Source organism: Lethenteron reissneri, chromosome 17 (genome assembly GCF_015708825.2).
Source record: "Lethenteron reissneri isolate LAM-NWPU_2019-01 chromosome 17, ASM1570882v1, whole genome shotgun sequence".
NCBI classification, from domain to species: Eukaryota; Metazoa; Chordata; class Hyperoartia; order Petromyzontiformes; family Petromyzontidae; genus Lethenteron; species Lethenteron reissneri.
This window is the reverse complement of record NC_083795.1, coordinates 5,167,620-5,186,241: the sequence shown is the minus strand read 5'-3', so window position 1 is coordinate 5,186,241 and position 18,622 is coordinate 5,167,620. Positions and strand designations below refer to the sequence as shown.

At 43.4% G+C, this 18,622-nt stretch overlaps 1 protein-coding gene across 5 annotated transcripts in view; it reads left to right on the top strand.

Moving 5' to 3' along the window:
- The first annotated feature begins 4,384 nt into the window (after positions 1-4,384).
- The window catches only part of LOC133343363 (cytosolic purine 5'-nucleotidase-like), a 50,220-nt gene continuing 35,982 nt past the window's right edge, over positions 4,385-18,622 (top strand). For 2 of the 5 annotated variants that reach the window (XM_061552919.1, XM_061552923.1), the window contains exon 1: positions 15,252-15,813. In XM_061552919.1, coding sequence (XP_061408903.1) covers positions 15,479-15,813 — 335 coding nt within the window. In that variant the 5' untranslated portion in view covers positions 15,252-15,478. Of the gene's footprint in view, positions 4,586-4,908; positions 5,053-5,399; positions 5,493-8,824; positions 8,960-12,837; positions 12,912-15,251; positions 15,814-18,622 lie in introns of those variants that run through there. The other 3 variants (XM_061552921.1, XM_061552920.1, XM_061552922.1) reach the window with 3 other exon arrangements.

Genomic DNA, 18,622 nt, shown 5'->3' with positions numbered 1-18,622 from the left:
CACTTACCCTTGGGATGTACCCATCTCAAACCTTTATAACCTTTGGGTGCAATAGCCCACATTTCTTCCTGCCTGAGCAGTCCGCCTGCTGTATTTTTTCACCTGAAGACGATTGCTCGTGTTGCGATCGAAACGTCGTGATTTGTATTATTATTTCATTATTTTTCTATCTGCGTGACTTTACCGAAAGACCCATAGAGTATGGCTTTAGAGAGTTGTATGAAATATCACGGTGGATAAGCCTTTGCAGGCGTTAGTAAATGTGTAGATTTATTCACGTTGGTTGCGTAAGTTACTTGGCTCATGGGAGCAGGTTTTTGTTTAACGTTAAACAACTATGCAATTCTGGACTCCCATATTGTACGTTAATATATTTGGTAATGTGTTACTGGAAGTAACCTTTTAGTTTTCAGACTTTCTACATATTGTGCTTATGTAAACACTTTGGACTTTTAAATATGAAAACTATGGAGCTATCATTTTAAATGAACAGGTTTTTGTCAATATGACAATACTACATCATGGGACCTCCTTTGCCAGTACCAAAATATGATAATAGGGGTTTCCCCTTTTTTCTGGCAACAAAATAGGAGTACTTTTTAGTACTGTTTAGTACTTTTGAGTACTTTTTATTACTCCTTTTGGCGTCCTCTGATCTAACACCGTTTGAGACGAGGCTCAAATGAAAGCTGTCTCTGGTGTGGACCAATCAGTTTCAAGGACAATGCATATATTAACAGAGCATGTTTTTTTGTTTGTATTCTGATCACAAGCATTATGGTTAATGCAGACATGATTCCTTGTAAAAGGTTTCAGTTTGGTGTGTTAACATCTTAACACCTGTTTTGTTGCCAGAAAAAAGGGGAAAACCCTATTATCATGACAATACCAGTTCGTATGAATTCCAATCTTTAGGAAAAAAAAACTATATTCCTATATTACATCAAGTATGTACCATATTACTGTAGTGCTTCCAATCGTGAATTTATCGGACGGGAAAGCATGGACTGATAGGCCAGAGCAACACCTGACATAGACTGCAGCCAGGAAAAAATGTGGAGAGAGTTGATAGCCGAGGCATCAGGTATCGTTGATAATGAGCATGGCATCGTTTAATGCCGCCTAGGCTAGTGCTGTAACTACCGAGAGTATACTTATGTGCAGATGGAAGAGCTGCATGTTGAGGGCCTTGTTGAGAGTAGGATGTTTACCAGCGTTTCGTGACCCTTAAGTGGCGCTTTACCCTCTTTCTGGGCATGGTTTTCCATGCAATAAAAAATATTTGTGTAATTTACTATACACGTAACGGAACATCCAATCAGCTCATAATAAAACATTATAGGTCCCTTAAAACTATAAGTACATAATATTCTCATAAACAGATCATACATACTCAAGCCCGATGTGTAAAGTTATTGCCACGAAGAACCTTGGGTTTGAATCTGAGCCTGGTCACCAATCCCTGTTCAAGATCACCCCATCAAACTTATATTGGGTTTGCACTTGATTTGGCTACATTTCAACGATGAGAATTAAAAATATTTTTACATTTTTTTAGGTTTTACAATATCAATCACTGTATGCCACTTAAAGATTTTTTGGGAGCCGTACTGTGAGAACTCTCTTACGCGATACATTCACTGACACGCAAGGATCTATGTGAGAATTCTGAATAGAGATTTCGTATCATGACGTGATTCCGATAGCACGATTGGAATAAATTAATAAAAATAATACGTAAACACACGACCTAAATACCAGTACAAGAAGCTCAGATCTTGTAGACGTCGTCTTTAATCTTTTGCTATACGGCAGGCATTTGGCTTAAACTCCCTCCAGATTTGAAGCTTTCGTGACTGCAAGGATTCATATTCTTAGGTTTTTTCGATAAAAGTCACGTAGGTTCCACCTGAAGACGGAGAGGCTTGTGTTACCTCCGAAACGTCGTGATTTTTTATTTATTTTATTTTACTTTTATTAATTTTCATTTTTTACCTACTTGACTTTACCGAACTCTTACTCTTTCTCTAAATTCAACTGATGCAACATTTACCACATCTCTAGACTTTCCAGTCTTTTAACATATTAGTTTTTCAAAGTTTCTGCCATATGCAACGCTACACCCCACACTAGATTCTTCACGAGTCTCTTTTTCAACTGTCTGCTCATTTGCCTAGTTAGCAGCATTGTTCTCTCACTGAATTCCACTATTCCCATGACAATCCAGCCAGTAATCTTCTTCAAGAATATCCAATCTTCTGTCAGAATATTTCCAAATACAATCGTCTCAATGTTTTCAATGATACCCATCCACAGTAATGTATTCCCTTTGCCAATATTTACACGTGATGTTCATGACCTTTATTTTGGTGCTCTCATTCTCACTCCATAGGCTGTGTGCCCTGAATAAGATACTAAACACCCGATTGGCTGGGAAAGGCATGGTTTTATAAAGGCTTTCGATAGGTCCTGAATAATTTGTGAAAATCGGAATTTTGTCCCAGTTTAAAATGTTCTGGCCCCATGCTCGACTCATGACATTGTAAAAGTGCTGGACTGCCTGAGTAATGGGTCGGGTTGACAGAAGAGTACCGGGTGTCTATGGGCAGTAGGCAGGGCCAGCTTCAGACAGAGCAAAAAGGCCACTGTCGGTGAGGCAAGTTTTCGAGTGGGCATGGTTATTGAGAGTGGGCATGGCTGCTGACAGACGAAGGGAGGGGCTTCCAGCTTACCACGTGTCCTTCTTTGAATTAAAAGTTTACGGGAAGACGCGCCCTAATGTTACCAAATGGCACCACTCGTCTACATTAGAATTTTTGCTTTCGCTAAAAATCTAGAAAAATATATTTTCACGGACTGAATCGTAATATTCTCACCGTTGCCAAGCACTGGCCCAAAGGGCCCAAAACGTAAAGTGTCCAGCAACGAAAAGCAGTATCAAAGTTCTTTCGGTAAAGTCACGTAGGTAGATATAAAATACGTGACTTTGCTGAAAGAACCAAGAGTAGGGATTCCTGCAGTCACGAAAGCTTCAAATCAAGATTAGTATCAAAGTTGTAACCGATAAGAGTGCACACGTTTCTTGAATTGAGCAAGGTTATACAAGCTTGGGGAAAGAGATAATGGGAGGACATTCCAAAGTCGAGAATTGCAAGGTATAAAGGTAGACGTCGATCCATCCATCACCCATAACGACTGTTAAGAAAGGGGTTTTTTTTGGGCTAGACACATGACTATAAAGGGATGATCGTCGATGAACGATACTGGTGGTGGATTTCCGACAAAGCAGAGAATACTTTCGCGAGACAACCACTGCGGAGATGAAGCAATGGGGTCAGCTCATGTTGCAGGAGTTATATGAATTTTGGCATCGAAGGACCATGACGGATGGCAAACCGTGTGGGGATGCCATCATCCAGCAGTGGATAGTCCACACCTGCTAATGATGAGGGGATGTGGTGGACTGTTTTGCATTTGTGTAACTAAACTGAATTATTGTATTTACCAGGTAAAGGCCGCTGAGCTATATACTGTAGCTCTTTTTCAGAAGTCACCTGGCGTAAAAAAATGGCTTATCACGTGGGAAATTTTAAAAGCCAAATAATCTACCGTTAACGCATGTTTCTCAAAGTGGAGGGAAAACCCAGAGAGCTTGTAGAAAGATCCACACGACCACGGGGAGAATATTCAAACTCCTAATATGTAACAGGCATCAGGGTCGGGATCTCACCCACGACCGTCTGCATAGCAGGCAAGGGAGGTACATCTCGCCACTGCGGCGACCAATTCACACGAACATGAATTATGTTAACATATTATGCGCGTGGTGACACGAGTTATGTTGACTTAACAGTCACATAAATAGGTTACTTCTAACACGTAGGCTTTCGCGACCAATAGCAACCATAAAATCTGTCTGCCGCCTGATGATGCAGGTTGTAATTACTGAAAAAACGTAGTACACAGATTGTAAATGTTGTGGATTTGCTCTCCAACACAACGGTGTGCTGTACTAGTAACGAATTGGCATGTTCTGTTTACGTGACAAACCTTACTAATTGGCTGTGTCGGGTGGTGGCGGGTTTAATGACGCATATGTACGCGATCTAACAAAAAATACCTGCATTATGGAGGTTACGTCTGTACAAGACGTAGAATTAAGTTCATGCTTACGCGAGGTGGAGATTGCTTTTTGTGCGATCACGTTTAGCCTCGTGTCGTGAAAAAGCCAATTAACTCCGAGGCTTGAGTAAAGTAAACCAACACGTTACTGGACTGCAGGGAGGGGGGAACACCATGTCAATAGCCAACTAAAAATAGTGGAGGCTCCGCTGCATGGTGTTGGTGCCACGACGGGCATGTGTTTCACAAGTACAACACAAAATTCTGTCGACTCCGCAACGTTCAAACTGGCCCTGATGTCAGGCGGCGCATTGGAGCAGCGATGCTCTGAGGGCGCTCGGTGACTCATCCCTCCCTGCCAGTCATCTCCCTGCCACCGAGAGAACGGTGGGCCGAGCAGAGTCAACAGGCAAGGATATTTAACCCAAGGCTGTGCGGCTGCACCCTACAGATATCATCCTCGGTACGTGGACGCAACTCCGAGAGGCTTTGTGTTACGTGTCTGCGTGGGCGCGTGTGTGTGTCGGTGTGGTTTTTAGTGCAGCCGTTTCACGGCGTATGCGGCAGCGGTTATTTTAAGGCCACGGACATTGCTATGCAGTGCTGCTGTGCTGGCGTGGACTGCGCCCCGGGCGTGTGATATCGGTCGTGCCGAAAAGCACACACAGGGGCGGAGTGGGGGGCGGGGGGTCGAGATGCTTTTCCCTTTCACGGGGTTGGGGAGGGGTCATTGCAGGGTCGTTTTGTCTCGTCGCTTCCCCACACCGGACAAACATCCTCATATTCTTAGGTTTTTTCGGTAAAGTCACGTAGGTAAAAAATGTAAATTAATAAAAGTAAAATAAAAATAAAATAAAAATCACGACGTTTCGGAGGCAACACAAGCTTCCATCTTCAGGTGGAACCGTCACAGCACGATAGCTGTATCAAGTGAGAGAAATTCCAAGAAACAGTACAGTATTTGTATATAATGTATACTGGTTGAGGGTGGGAGGAGCCAAGGTAGACCCTGAATATTATTTTTGTGAGGTTCGGTGCGGCTGAAGCACGCTGTTATGAATGAGCCTTTGTTGTGTAAACTAGGTGCGGCTGATGTAAAGGTGCATGTAAAAAGGACTGAGCCTTTTTGTTATGTAGAGATGATGCGGCTGAAATCACTGCCAGGAAATGAGTCTTTGTTGTGTAGAATGGTTGACTGAGTCTATTATTATGTAGAGGTGGTGCGGCTTAACATCCTCATCTCGGTCTCCGCTGACAACGTGCCTATCTCCCCATAGCTGCGGATCAGGCCCGTGCGGTCAATGATGATGATGATGACGACGACGCTGCGGGTGTTGGTGCGTTGAGCGCTTCGAACGCGCCGTGGCACGGTTTGTGGCGCTCGAACCAGTGAGCTGTCGCGCCGCAGAATGTTTGCGTGGCACATGGCACTTTAAGTCTATAGGATTTGAGTTGAAGTTGATCGCATGGCATTTGTGAAATATTATGATTCAATCGAGTATTGATTTTATGTCTTTTTTTACATGTTGGAAAAAATGTTGATAAAGAATTTGGAAAACACACATTTACGACGAAAATACAATATAAGGCTACTTTGGATACATTTTCGCCAAACTTTATTTACGACCTATCTTCCAACATTAGTCGTGACTGGGAATCTAACTAAATTTGTAGGGCTTGTGTGTGTGTGTCGAATTTCTTTCGCACCGTACATAGCCAACCATGCTAATCATAATACACTACGCTAGCCAACGTGTCACCACTTCACTGCTAAGTAATTTTTATCTGTATTATATACATACATCACTAAATTTAAGGTGGGTCCTTGGATTAAGAAATCCTAATAGCTGTAATTGCCATATTTTATAATCAGCGTGGTTGCATTGCTTAAACCACATACAATTGTTTAATTAATATATCGATGGTGACTTCATAAGAAATATCCATTGGTCTTTAGCACTGTTGAATATAAATTAACAATGTTTATTTACAGCTCTTAGAGTTGCACAACTACTATTAAGCATTTTGAACTGGCATGTGTGGTTTTTTACAACCATCTTCAAGCATTACCATCACGTGATGGCCTTGTGTCCTCTGGGAAGAGTAACACCGAGCATACAGCCACTGCTCAAACACAAGTATATTTTAAGCGACGTGTGTGGCATTTAAACGACATGCCAGGAGAGACCGTTAAAATTGTCAATTATTTTATGACTTTAATTCTCCAATCCAACTTTTAGCAAACATCGTCTCATGTGGCTGTAAATTATTTTGGCGAATACACGTCTCCTTGTTAGACTCGTTTGAAATGTGTTACTCTCTCATGAAATCTCAGTGTAACTTAATGTTTTGTCAATGTTTTTTGTATTCATATTTCAATATATATTGTTGAGGCATTGATTTGAAAGAACTTGAATGACTGCATACATTTCTCCCGAGTCAAATGCATTTTTCATATTCCCCAAATGCTAGGCATAATAGTACAGTGTTTTATATTCATGAGTGCTTTCCAGAACTTATTTTAATACAACATAGTATGTGGTTGTGTGGGGAGCACGGCTCTCCCTCAGGGCAGCAGTGGAGAGAGGGTGGCTCTCCCTCAGGGCAGCAGTGGAGAGAGCGTGGCTCTCCCTCAGGGCAGCAGTGGAGAGAGGGTGGCTCTCCCTCAGGGCAGCAGTGGAGAGAGCGTGGCTCTCCCTCAGGGCAGCAGTGGAGAGAGGGTGGCTCTCCCTCAGGGCAGCAGTGGAGAGAGCACGGCTCTGCCTCAGGGCAGCAGTGGAGAGAGCGCGGCTCTCCCTCAGGGCAGCAGGGGAGAGAGCGCGTCTGGCACCATCACGGCAGCAGTGGAGACAGCGCGGCTCTTCCTCGAGCCAGCAGTGGAGAGCACGGGGGTCCCTCAGGGCAACAGCGGACTGAGCATGGCTCTGCCTCAGGGCAGCAGTGGAGATAGCGCGGCTCTCCCGCAGGCCAGCAGTGGAGAGAGCATGGCTCTGCCTCACTCTCACTCACTCGTCTCTTGCTCGCGGTCACGTGACGCACTTGAATCAATCCGGGGGTGTACATGTTTGGGAGGGGCGCACCGCTGGTTGGCTGGTTGCTCTCGGTCACGTGACGCACTTCAGCCAATCCGTGCCGTGTTAGTCACAGAGTCACAGAATGACAGACCTGGGTGTTTATATATTAGTATGGTCAATTATTGAGAATAATTTCCTTAAACCTGGCTTGGTCAATGCATTATATTTTTAAGTTTACTAGGTTTGTTTTCTCTTTCATTTGTACCTGATGATGATTGCTTGTGTTGCAATTGAAACGTTGTATGCTATTATTTACTTTGTTATTTTCTCTTTCTATATGACTTTACCGAAAGAACCAAAGAGTATAATAATATTATAATATTTTACATTTATTTGTAAGGCGCCTTCCACTAATGTCTCAAGGTGCCCGAGACATAAACAAATGACATTCCAGCTCTCAATATTTAAATATCGGGTAAAAATTTTACGTGATAATCTCATAGCATAGTGTATATGTAGTGCTTGAGACATGCGTCACGCGCATGGTCGGTATGCGCGCACGTGGCGGACAGTGAGGGCGAATGAGGACACGGGGCACCGATTGGCTGGCCGTTGTTGTTGCCCAAATTAAGGTGGCGTGATAGTTAAGCGGGCTGCAGGTGGCCGGGGGTATTTAAGGATGCAGGGCGCTGATTGGACAAGAGGGGCTGTTGTCCGAGATTGGCGCCGGCGTGTCTGGAAAAACAACGCCACGTGGCATCTGGTGGCGTCGCGGGGGATGATCTAATTAATTAGGGGTAATTGGTTCAGGGATAAAGTGTGAGATGGAGTGAAACGGGAGTTGGTGCCTGGGACGAGAGTCGAACGGATGGAGAGACGGAGCAGCGGATAGAGTGAGTACAGCATAGGGTAGCAGTGGATAGAGTGAGTACAGCATAGGGTAGCAGTGGATAGAGTGAGTACAGCATATGGTAGCAGTGGATAGAGTGAGTACAGCATAGGGTAGCAGTGGATAGAGTAAGTACAGCGTAGGGTAGCAGCGGAGTAACGGAAGCATCAGAGGAGAGAGAGACGACGGAGAGTCGACGGAGGAGCAGAGGGGAGCGAGCGAGGCAAGCGGAGCGCAGCGAGCGAGCGGAGGAACATTGAGTGGTGTTGACGGAGAGTTGTGGGTTGGAGTGTACGGAGGAACATTGAGCGGTGTTGACGGGAGAAATGTGGAACTATATAATTGGATAAAGAACCGAGGAAAGACAAGAAGCTGTCGTGTCGGTGCGAGCAGTACATATTAATAACTGGCACCTCTATTGTTTAAAGATAAATGTGCCACTCGAATAATTTTTCAGAAGTCCTGTGAAACATCTTTTTTTACAGAGATTGTCTTTTTTAAATTAGGGGAGGGGAGGAAAGACCAAATATTTTAAGAATGTAAATTAACAAATATACAAATATGAAGAGTGCCACAATTAGTATGCACGAAGAAATATATTTAGTTAATATGACATAACATATGTGTAATTGAATAAAGGATGACACATATGAATGTCGTGAATAAACCAACACAGGTCGATGGCTTTAGATTTTCTAATCTAGTTCTGACAGTGGTGATGGAGATGCTGCCTAACTATGCTTGTGACAAAAACGTTACTTGTGCCTGTCTAGTAAACACGTGGTCTCGCTCCCCCAAGGCCTTACCCAGAAGTGGAAAGCAACCTCATCGACATGGCGTCCTGGTGCGAAAACATCAAACAGCAGCAGAACCCTTCTGTGAGCGTCGACGGGATGACGCCAGCTCGCAAGTACAAACGGGAGGCGTGCCACCGGTAAGAGTACTCCAGGTCCCTGTCGAGAATGAATTCACACAAGAGGGCACAGCTAAAGAATCTGCGTTCGTGATTGTGGTGACCTTTTGACGGCACGATCCAACACAAGGACAAACCTTCCAACTTCTTTACCTTAGTATGAACATCTAAGGAACCGAGGATACACTGGTGGATGTTGAAATATTATTACAGTGCAATTACACAGGCGTAGTGGTGTATTCACACGGACACTTTTAGCTTTTCTCCTGTGTTACTTTATTACTTCGCATCCCGTGTGGATGCTCCTTGCACTAACACAACGCGCCCTTGCTCCGAACTCCCTCTCTCTGTACTCTGCTAGCCTCTCACTTAATACTCCGCTAGCCTGTCACTCTTCTCTCACACCTCCACTCTCGTCCTTGCCCCCAGCGGGGGATCAGCCAACACCGCTGGGGAGGACGAGGTGTGGAGGGCGAGGTCCCAGGCTTCTTCTCCCCGGCTCTTGTCCTCTTCGTTCCTTCAGCTCCAACCAACAACCACCCCGTGTTGCTCTGCACAAACCCTTATATCCCCCTCCTCATTAAGGGTCCTCAGTTACCCCCCATTAAGCTGGCGCCTCAGCGGCACCTCCTGCACGTGATCTCTCTCTCTCGTATCTCCATCTCCCGCCTCTCCGGCGTCGACCCCGTGTTCCCACGCTCGTACCTGCCTGTCCCCAAATGCACCCACTTAATTACTGCTTCTCCCCCTAATTGCTGGCGCCTCTCTAGCGGCTACTCCATGTCTTGCCGCTTGCACCTGCTCGCCCTAAAATGCACCCGCTGTTTGCAAACCTCGCGCCTCACGCCACTACCCAGGTATGCATCAATAAAGATATATTATTTTATTGCAATAGCACGATTTGACTTTTAGTGCTCATTTCGTTGAAAAGTGTTATGAAATTAAAGTTTGCATGCCCTCTAGATAAAAAAAATCAATGCAAAGAGCAGAATTTCCATCAAATCATGCACAGAAGTGTGCTCCTACAACATTGTAATTTTGAAACGTAAAAAGCAACAAATTTAATTATTTATAACCTAGACATGGGTACGTTTTTTTGTGGACCTTTAGAGTTGTTTTCTTTTTTTATAACATGTGGCTGAGTAAATTATTAAATGAAATAAAAATGGGATGACGTAAATTTATTTCTTTTTTACAGGATATGACTCTCGGGGTGGCTGAAGTGAACCCCCTAACCTCTTGCGAAGGAGGATGGTGTTATGATGATGATGACGACAATGTAGTGCATACGATTTGTTTTTGTGCAAATATTTAATAAACATTATAATATCATTCGCTTGTGACCAAATCACTCAGAATTCACGTGATCTTGTCAGATCTCAGGAGCTAAGCCAGGTTTATTACTGGATAGTTATTGGATCGACGACCACCGTACATTGTGATTTACCCGCACAGTGTGGGGAGGTCACTCATCTAGTCGTGTATCGACAAAGGGCCGAGGATATTATGATATAATGGTTTGTATTTGAGCTATACATGAGTTCTTACTAAATTGTGATCACAGGTATATTTCCGTCCAGCAACATTATTTGAGCCAGAGTATGTAAGTGTTGTCCAAATCTTGAATAAGCTGCTTAAATCAGTTTCTTACCCTCCACATTAACTTATTTTCTCAGTATTTTCCTGTTTGACTCCTAATCAGTGTACGTTTCATTGATATACTTACGTTTAAACACAAGATTATGGTAACCATAAAAAGAAAGCTACACTCAGGTTTATCTGCCAGAGTGCACAACCTCCAAACATGCAGTGGATCGTACCAATCAATGTCACCATCGTCTCTATCGCCAGGGATTGATCAAACCCTCCTGATAACACGCACACTATCAGCAACTCTACCCTGTGGTTTACTCGTCATCGGCAAAGGACACACATTTGTTGGAAATATTACCAATTGCGCTCGGGTGCTGTACTCAGTCAGTTATTTTTCCATTCCTGAACGCATCGTCACGAGTTGGCAACGTTTGGGTTAACTTCAAAGTTCAACACAAAACTCGTCACATTGCATTGGCAGTGGTGTACAATCATAAATAACACATACTCAACACTTTCGTCAAGAACAAACGTATACATATGTAGTGAGTTTAACCGAGTTGCAGACACACTTCTTGGAGGGAACACATTTATTAAAACCAACACACGGGGTTTATACCCCTTAACAATATAACAACCTATCTATGGTGGTGGACCACCAGGCTAACTGCATTAATTACACTGGAAGTAGCTACGATGGACCGGACCCTAGCTTGGGTCCAGGTCCACGTGTTGGTCACTCTTGTAGAACGTAGATTCTTCAGGATGAACAACAGCAGCCGGTCCCTCTGGGGGGCCCCGGCTTTTATCCTCTGCGGCGTGGCTGGCCCCGCCCTTGGCCACGCCCACCTTCGAGAACCCTCGAGCAGGATCTCGACTCTTACACGTGACCACCCCTAGCCCCCACCTGGGGGCCCCTGTGTAGACTTGACCGGTCACGTGTCCTTCAGGGTCAACCAGAGTGCCATGGCCCTTAGTAACGCCCATTCCCATGGCCGGCACTCTTACACCCTATCCTATAGGGGTCGGCACTGCACGCAGAGCGTGGTGCCATCCAGCTCTGTCAGTCAGCGCTCACCGAGCCCCTCTAGGGCCGGTACTGCACCCACATCCAAGTGGTGTCTGCGATGTCGATACATCGCACGCCGTGCCTCTCTAGAGCCGGCATTACACAGTGACATCCGCGATGTCACTACACATATATATAATACTGAATGTATTTGTTTGGCCTTTGCACCCCCCCCCCCCCCCACCAAAAACATATCCACATATATAATCGGTAACGTTTTTGGGCAAGGGCCATGAACCAAACATATCTCACCTTTTATATAGGGGCCGTCCATAAATGACGTCACGCACCTGGAGGGGGGGGGGGTCCGACATTTGTGACGATGTGTGATGAAGGCGGGGGAGCGGTTTGAGAAATGTGACGTCACATCAAAATGCGCAACTTTAAATAAATATAGACAACACGTTCTAATTAATTAAATATGCTTTTTAATAGATGTTTTCTCCTACACCATTAAAGAGCAGCGCCACATTGAATACGCACTACAAAGCGATTTGAAGCATGTTTTATTTGGGGGGGGGGCAGAGCTTTGTGACGTCATATTTGAGGGGGGGGGGGTCTGACTTTTTGTGACGCCATGTGACAAAGGGGGGGGTGTCAAACATCGTCCAAAATCGCGTGACGTCATTTATGGACGGCCCCATACTGTGTGTGTGTATATATGTGTAATTTCCTCTTTAGCACAGAGTTATGATAATTTTGTTGAGCATTTTGTTAAGTAGATGAATGGTCTTTTGGGACGAGTATGCATTATCCACGTATGTACAAATATAAACACTTGAATTTAGTTTTTCTCTTGGCGTCTAATATATCCAAAAGCACAATTAAAAGTATATTTACTTGTTAAAAGTATTGATTATTGTTTGATACATGCAGATCTTCAATCCCTAGTCATATCTGTTTTCCAATTTGGTTTACAGCCGTTTCTCAATTCACCGCCAAATGAAGGCCTACACAAATGCCACGTCGATCAATCACGGGGAAGGTCAGTGTGGGCTGGTGCAGTGGTGCCCAAGGCTGATTCAAATATCACTCAACACTGATGATAGTCCTGGCTGGGAATTCGAACTTTGGGTACTATTAACTGCAGCACCAACAGTAAACCAAATCTCACAAGAGAATACCCACTCATGGGTCTGCACGGATGGGCTCCTGAACTTAAATACATGATAACTAAGTGTGGTAGGTTTAATTTTATAGCTCTAACCCGACTTATTCTCTGCTTATCCTTTTGTAGGATTTTTGTGAATCGTAGTTTAGCAGTGGAGAGGATGCGATGTTTTGGTTTGGAAATGGACTACACACTGGCAGGTAAGCAAAAAAAAAATGCACGTGGTATGCAGTATACATTTTGACTTAAAAACTTTTGTGACTGCAGGAATTCATATTCTTGGTTCTTTTTGTAAAGTCACATAGATAGAAAAAAAATTAAAAATAAAAGCAAAAAAATACCACGACGTTCTTCATCCGGCGGAGAGAAAACAGGGGGCAAGCCTCCAAATGAAATTGCTTATAAAGGCTTTCAGAGTGAGCAAAGCTGTGTGGCGTAAACAGCATGGGTAGCAGCAAAGCAGCACAAGTAAAGTGAGTGCGTTAGACAATGGGGGGAGGGAGGGGGCAGAGACAGGGGGAGAAGCCCACCGCGTTAAAACAATGATCAGCCACGGCCGAGGTATTGGTCCTACCATGTTTCAGATCTGCCTTGTGTTCTCAGACCGTGTTCGTGAACACAAGACAGATCTGGCTGATCATTGTTTTAATGCGGTGGGCTCACACGATATTGATTGATCTCAGACTAAGGTACTTTGCAAATCCACTGGCTATCAACAAAAAATCGTTTATGAAACCATCCATATATATAGACACAGACACAATTTCAACTGAGAAGATGGGTACAAACTTAGCAATCATTGGAAGGACGTTATCAACCAGTTTAAGTCATAACTGGCTGTGATGTTCCCATCCTGCCACCTTCCGATGTTAGTTGTTATTTTCGGCTCTTCGATTTTACATTAACAGGTTAAATTTCTCACACCAACACAGCCACCTTCGCGCGCCGTACCTCGACGTGGCGTGGCTCTGTGATCTTACATTAACATGCTAATCTCTCACATTAACATGCTAATCTCTCACATTAACATAGCCACCTCGGCACGCTCCCCGTGGAGGCTGCTCACCGACGTTACATTAACATGCAAATTTTTACCTGGCAGCCCTTTAATTGGTGGAAACCCACCGCCAATCACGGTCGCTTCCCATCACTTACATTAACATTAGTTGCTCCACCCATGTTGCTGATGTTTGGGCTACGTCCATTTAAAACCTTTATAAACAGTTTGCCTTTAGACGCTAACAACCTTTTCCTGATGATGACCGCTTGTGATGCGATCGAAACGTCGTAGTTTTTTGTATTTTCTTTGAACCTATCGACGTAACTTTACCAAAAGACCCAAAGAATATTTAAGTCACCTTTCTAACTCACTATTGGAGACTCAGATCCTTTACAAATATGAACGTGATGTTTAAAATCTTTTTTCTCTTTCATGCTACAATGAATGCAAATGTGTTTCAATCATTTATACGGGGCACTCTAGTTTGTTTTCATCACACCACCATGCACCTTTCACCCAATTGGGCATAGCTCATGGTGTGATGAATAGCAGCATTGTCTTAAATCATTGATAGCCACGTTACTGCGTCCAAATTAGAAACAGTTCAAATGTAAATGAATTTAGGGTATTGGACATAGCCACTGGTAGCAGTAACACATGCGACGTCCAAACGATGTCATAGCCAATTGCATTGGCTCAAGTTCAAAATACACAGTCGAGGTTTCCTCGACAATCAATACTGTGATGTACTTTAAATGTGTTTTTTTTTACCAGGTAAGGACCACTGAGCTACATAGCTCTTTTTCAGAAGCGACCTGGCTATCACGAATAATATCTCAACAAAGTGGCCTATCGTGTGGAAATGTACAGCAGCCAAATACTCTAAACGCATGTTGCTACATGTGGAGGGAAAACCCGGAGGACCCATAGAAAAATCCACCCGACCACGGTTAGAGGCTGATAAGCTGAAGCATTGATCGGCCATCCTAATCGTGCAGGAGTGCTTTCACGGGACGGTGGTTTATCGTTATACGTGCGTAAAGGCTTCCGTGCTCAGAATGAGGGCCTCCCCTTAGCTGATGCCGCACAAGATCAGTTCAAGAGGTGGCATAGTACAGGCTGCTTATCAGAAGTGTGTCAATGTTCTGGGTTGTGAGGCGGGTACCTGATATGTCGCTGGCACCCGTGGTCCACAGATGACTTTATCACACTTATTGTTCGTGGGAGTGCCCAATCAAGTGGCAGGTCAAACGTCATCTTTGCACAACTTTATGCTTGGCACCTTTACCCTGCTGCACTAAAGTGTTAAAAAAGTACTCTGCTCATGGTCTGGAATTAGCCCTTTGCACTCATGTCTGGATGTGGGTTCATGTTAAAGAACACGTGGACAAGTCCACTTGTTCCTGGATGCTTCTTGTATCACTCATTTAATATTGGTTAATAATTTTCTCACGTTTCCTGCAGTTGCATGTAGACCCTTTAGCCGATCACGCATGCACCATGTGGGCAGTTGCATGATAAGTAAGGAGGAATATTCAGTGCTTGTTACAATAGCTTTCTGGAAGTGACCTGCAAGTCCAATATAATGGTTGCTCTTTTAAACATATGCATTCTTTCTGGAAGAATAGGTGGTGGAAAATATTAACTTCTGAAGATTAGAACATAAATAAGCTCCCAGTTTAGAGAAAGACTTGATTAACATTCTCAATGAGTATTTTACTGTAAATATTTTTTTTATCTAATTACGAATTAACAAAAAACACGCACATGAAGAAAGTATACAGTATTGTGACATTTCATTTGGATTGGAAAAATCGTCAAGATAATTACAGAAAGCAGTCCTTAATTTCCCTTGTGGACTTCTCACCGTATTTAAGTGCTTTGCGGTTGAACATATTGTACACTGATAATCATTTTTTTACCACCTGCACAAAGAGAACAGGGGACTGTCTGGCGCGTCACGACAACAGATTCCCTCCCACAGTGTACCGCTCACCAGAGTACGAAGCCCTGGAGTTTGATCTGACCATCGAGCGCTTGGTGTCCATCGGCTACCCTCAAGAGCTGCACAACTTTGAGTACGATCCCGAGTTCCCCATCAGGTGAGGATGAACCCCTCCTGGCCAGTGTCGGATTAATGTGGGGCCTTTAGGGGGCTGCTAAAGTTATTTTATGATCATTGAGCCCCCCCCCCCCCCGCCCACCAAAAAATAAATATACTGCTTTATAATGGTTTAAATGCCATAATGTAGCACGATGATACATCCTATAGTGTAATTTGGTTATTTAAACCAAATAATTGTGTGCATTACTAACAATTATATATATGCCAAAAGTTATATAGTTTTGTTCGTGTTAACTTTCACTTAACTTTATAATTCGCATATCACATTTAAAAACTACGCCTGAAATACGCCTCGTAAATAACAGTGCGATGTTTGATGTAAGACAGTTAAAAGGGAAGGGAGTATGAGTACAAAAGTGGGGCCCCCAAAACTTTAACAGCCCTAGGTCCCCATAAACGTGTAGCCTCACTGTTCACTAACGAGCACTATCTCACGGAGTCTTCCTGCATCTCACTGCATCTGATTATTATAGAAATTAGTGAATAAAATATGGTTTCTATAAACTAACATGTTTAAACTTATTTATTAGGGGCAGGGCATTTTTCAGCGCAGAGTTCATATGTGTGGGCAGGAGTGTTATTAGAAAGATAGGTTTGGTGTGGGAAGTCATTTTCCTAGAATCGGGAGAGTGCATTATTGTTAAACTTTGAAAAATGCACGTCTGAGTCAAACCACACATCTTGATCAAGACATATTTTCTATGGAATTGGTACTGGCTTTATTGGGAAAAATACCATGATGTAATGTATATTAATATGCAGAAATATTTCTAATATTTCGTGAACTCTTTGTTACCATGCTATATCTCAAGTAATTGAGACCGTTGTTTGAGTCGTCATTTATATTATCATTGTATGCCTTGTTTAAGAATCTTAAATAAATAACGTTATTTGAATCTCAATTCATGTTCTGGACAAAAACAAACTCAACTGATGCGATATTAGTACCACAATAACCATGGCTCACCGAACACCCAGTGTTTTTGATAACCCCTGCGTACATCACCGCTCGCACCAAGCTCCACATGAGTTCTCGTGCTCACGTCCTGCATGTTTTGTGTGACATTATCCTCCCCCTGCAGTGAACTTCATCTATTGCGAGGTATCGTACGGAGGGGTGCGTTCAATGGGCCCCAAGCACTCCAGACAGCTCCAGAGCGAGCCTCTATATTGAACGGCTCGTTAGCCCAGAGCGCGTCGTGACAGGAGATAGCGGTCTGTGGCGTTGCCTCGCTGACCGTTCGGTGGTGGGCATTGTCACATTATAATAATAGGGGTTTTTTCACCTTTTTTCTGGCAACAAAACTGAATCCTCTTTACAAGGAATCATGCGTGCATTATGACCACAATACTTGTGGTCAAAATACAAACATGTGTGCATTAACCACAATGCGTGTGGTCAAAATGCAAACAAAAAACACACTGATAATAATCAGTTTTTTTTGTAAAAAGGATTCAGTTTTGTTGCCAGAAAAAAGGGGAAAAACCCTATTATTTTATTTTAGTACTGGCAAAGGAGGTCTAATGACATTGTCACATTGTTTGAAGATGGCGGGTGGATAATGGTGGAGTAACGATGCATCGAGGAATCGATCCGTATCATTTCTTAGAACCCGCGGTACTTGCAGCCCATCACGTGTGTTCGAGATTCGATGTTTTTCCATTCGCAAATGTTGTATGCAACAGGTTCATGCGAGCCCCTGCAGACACTCGAGGCTGCTACATTCACATAACTGTAAAAACAAGTATACCGCATTTATTAGTTAATCAAATCGGAACAATTCTCAAATAGCTTCGGGGGGTAAATTGCAAGACGACTAGTACATATATATATATGAGTAACTAAACATTTATATATTGATGTTAAACCCTTTGCTTGTGCAAATTTTCTCCGCCATTTGAAAGAGTTATCTCTTCATACTCGTTCAATGAGAGCTGACTTCTGTACTCTTAGTTCGTTCGGTAAAGTCACGTAGGTAAAAAATGAAATTAAAATTAATAAAAAATAAAAACAATAAAATCACGACATTTCGGAGGCAACACAAGCTTCCGTCTTCAGGTGAAACTGTCACAGCAAAAAATCTGTCTCGAGAAGCTGTGACTTCTTGTCTCGTTGTCTGTTAAAAGTTCTAACAGATAGGTGAAATTCTTGCCCATAGAGGGTATTAATTCTAGATTTGAAGCTGACTTCTGCCTCCTAGCGCCATGGCAAAGCCCTCTTGGCCCATTGAACACACCCCAGGTGAGGCAGAGGGTGGCTCGGGGTTGTATTCCAGTGATAAAGATGATTTCTTTCCATGAGCAGTTCCCTGCCTTAGCAGTCACCTAAACGATTATCTTGGTTGTAGCTGCATTAATTTGAAATACTCTGCTTAAACATATTTTATTTCCTTATTGCAACGTGACATGTACACATGCCATTGGATCAGGATAACAATGGTTGTTTCTTTTTAAACATCTAAATTAACAAGGACCATTAATAATGATAGTACAGTCATTTGTAGCCCTTTGTCAACCCACTGCTTTGTGAAGGACTGCATCTGCTTTGTCAGTCGTGGGGGTTGTTTGACCATATTTCACAACGGGATGGCAAAGGGAATACCCAGGACAGATTCACCAACGTTTGCCACGGCCATCGATGTTTGCCCTGGCCAGATCAGAGTAAGTTTGCATGGTTCATATTGCAAGTACATAAACCACTGTGCCACCACGGCTCCACCCCAGGCCCATTTAGGAACGGAAAAAACAACGTTTAGCCATCATGATATTTGTAAAATATATGCGCA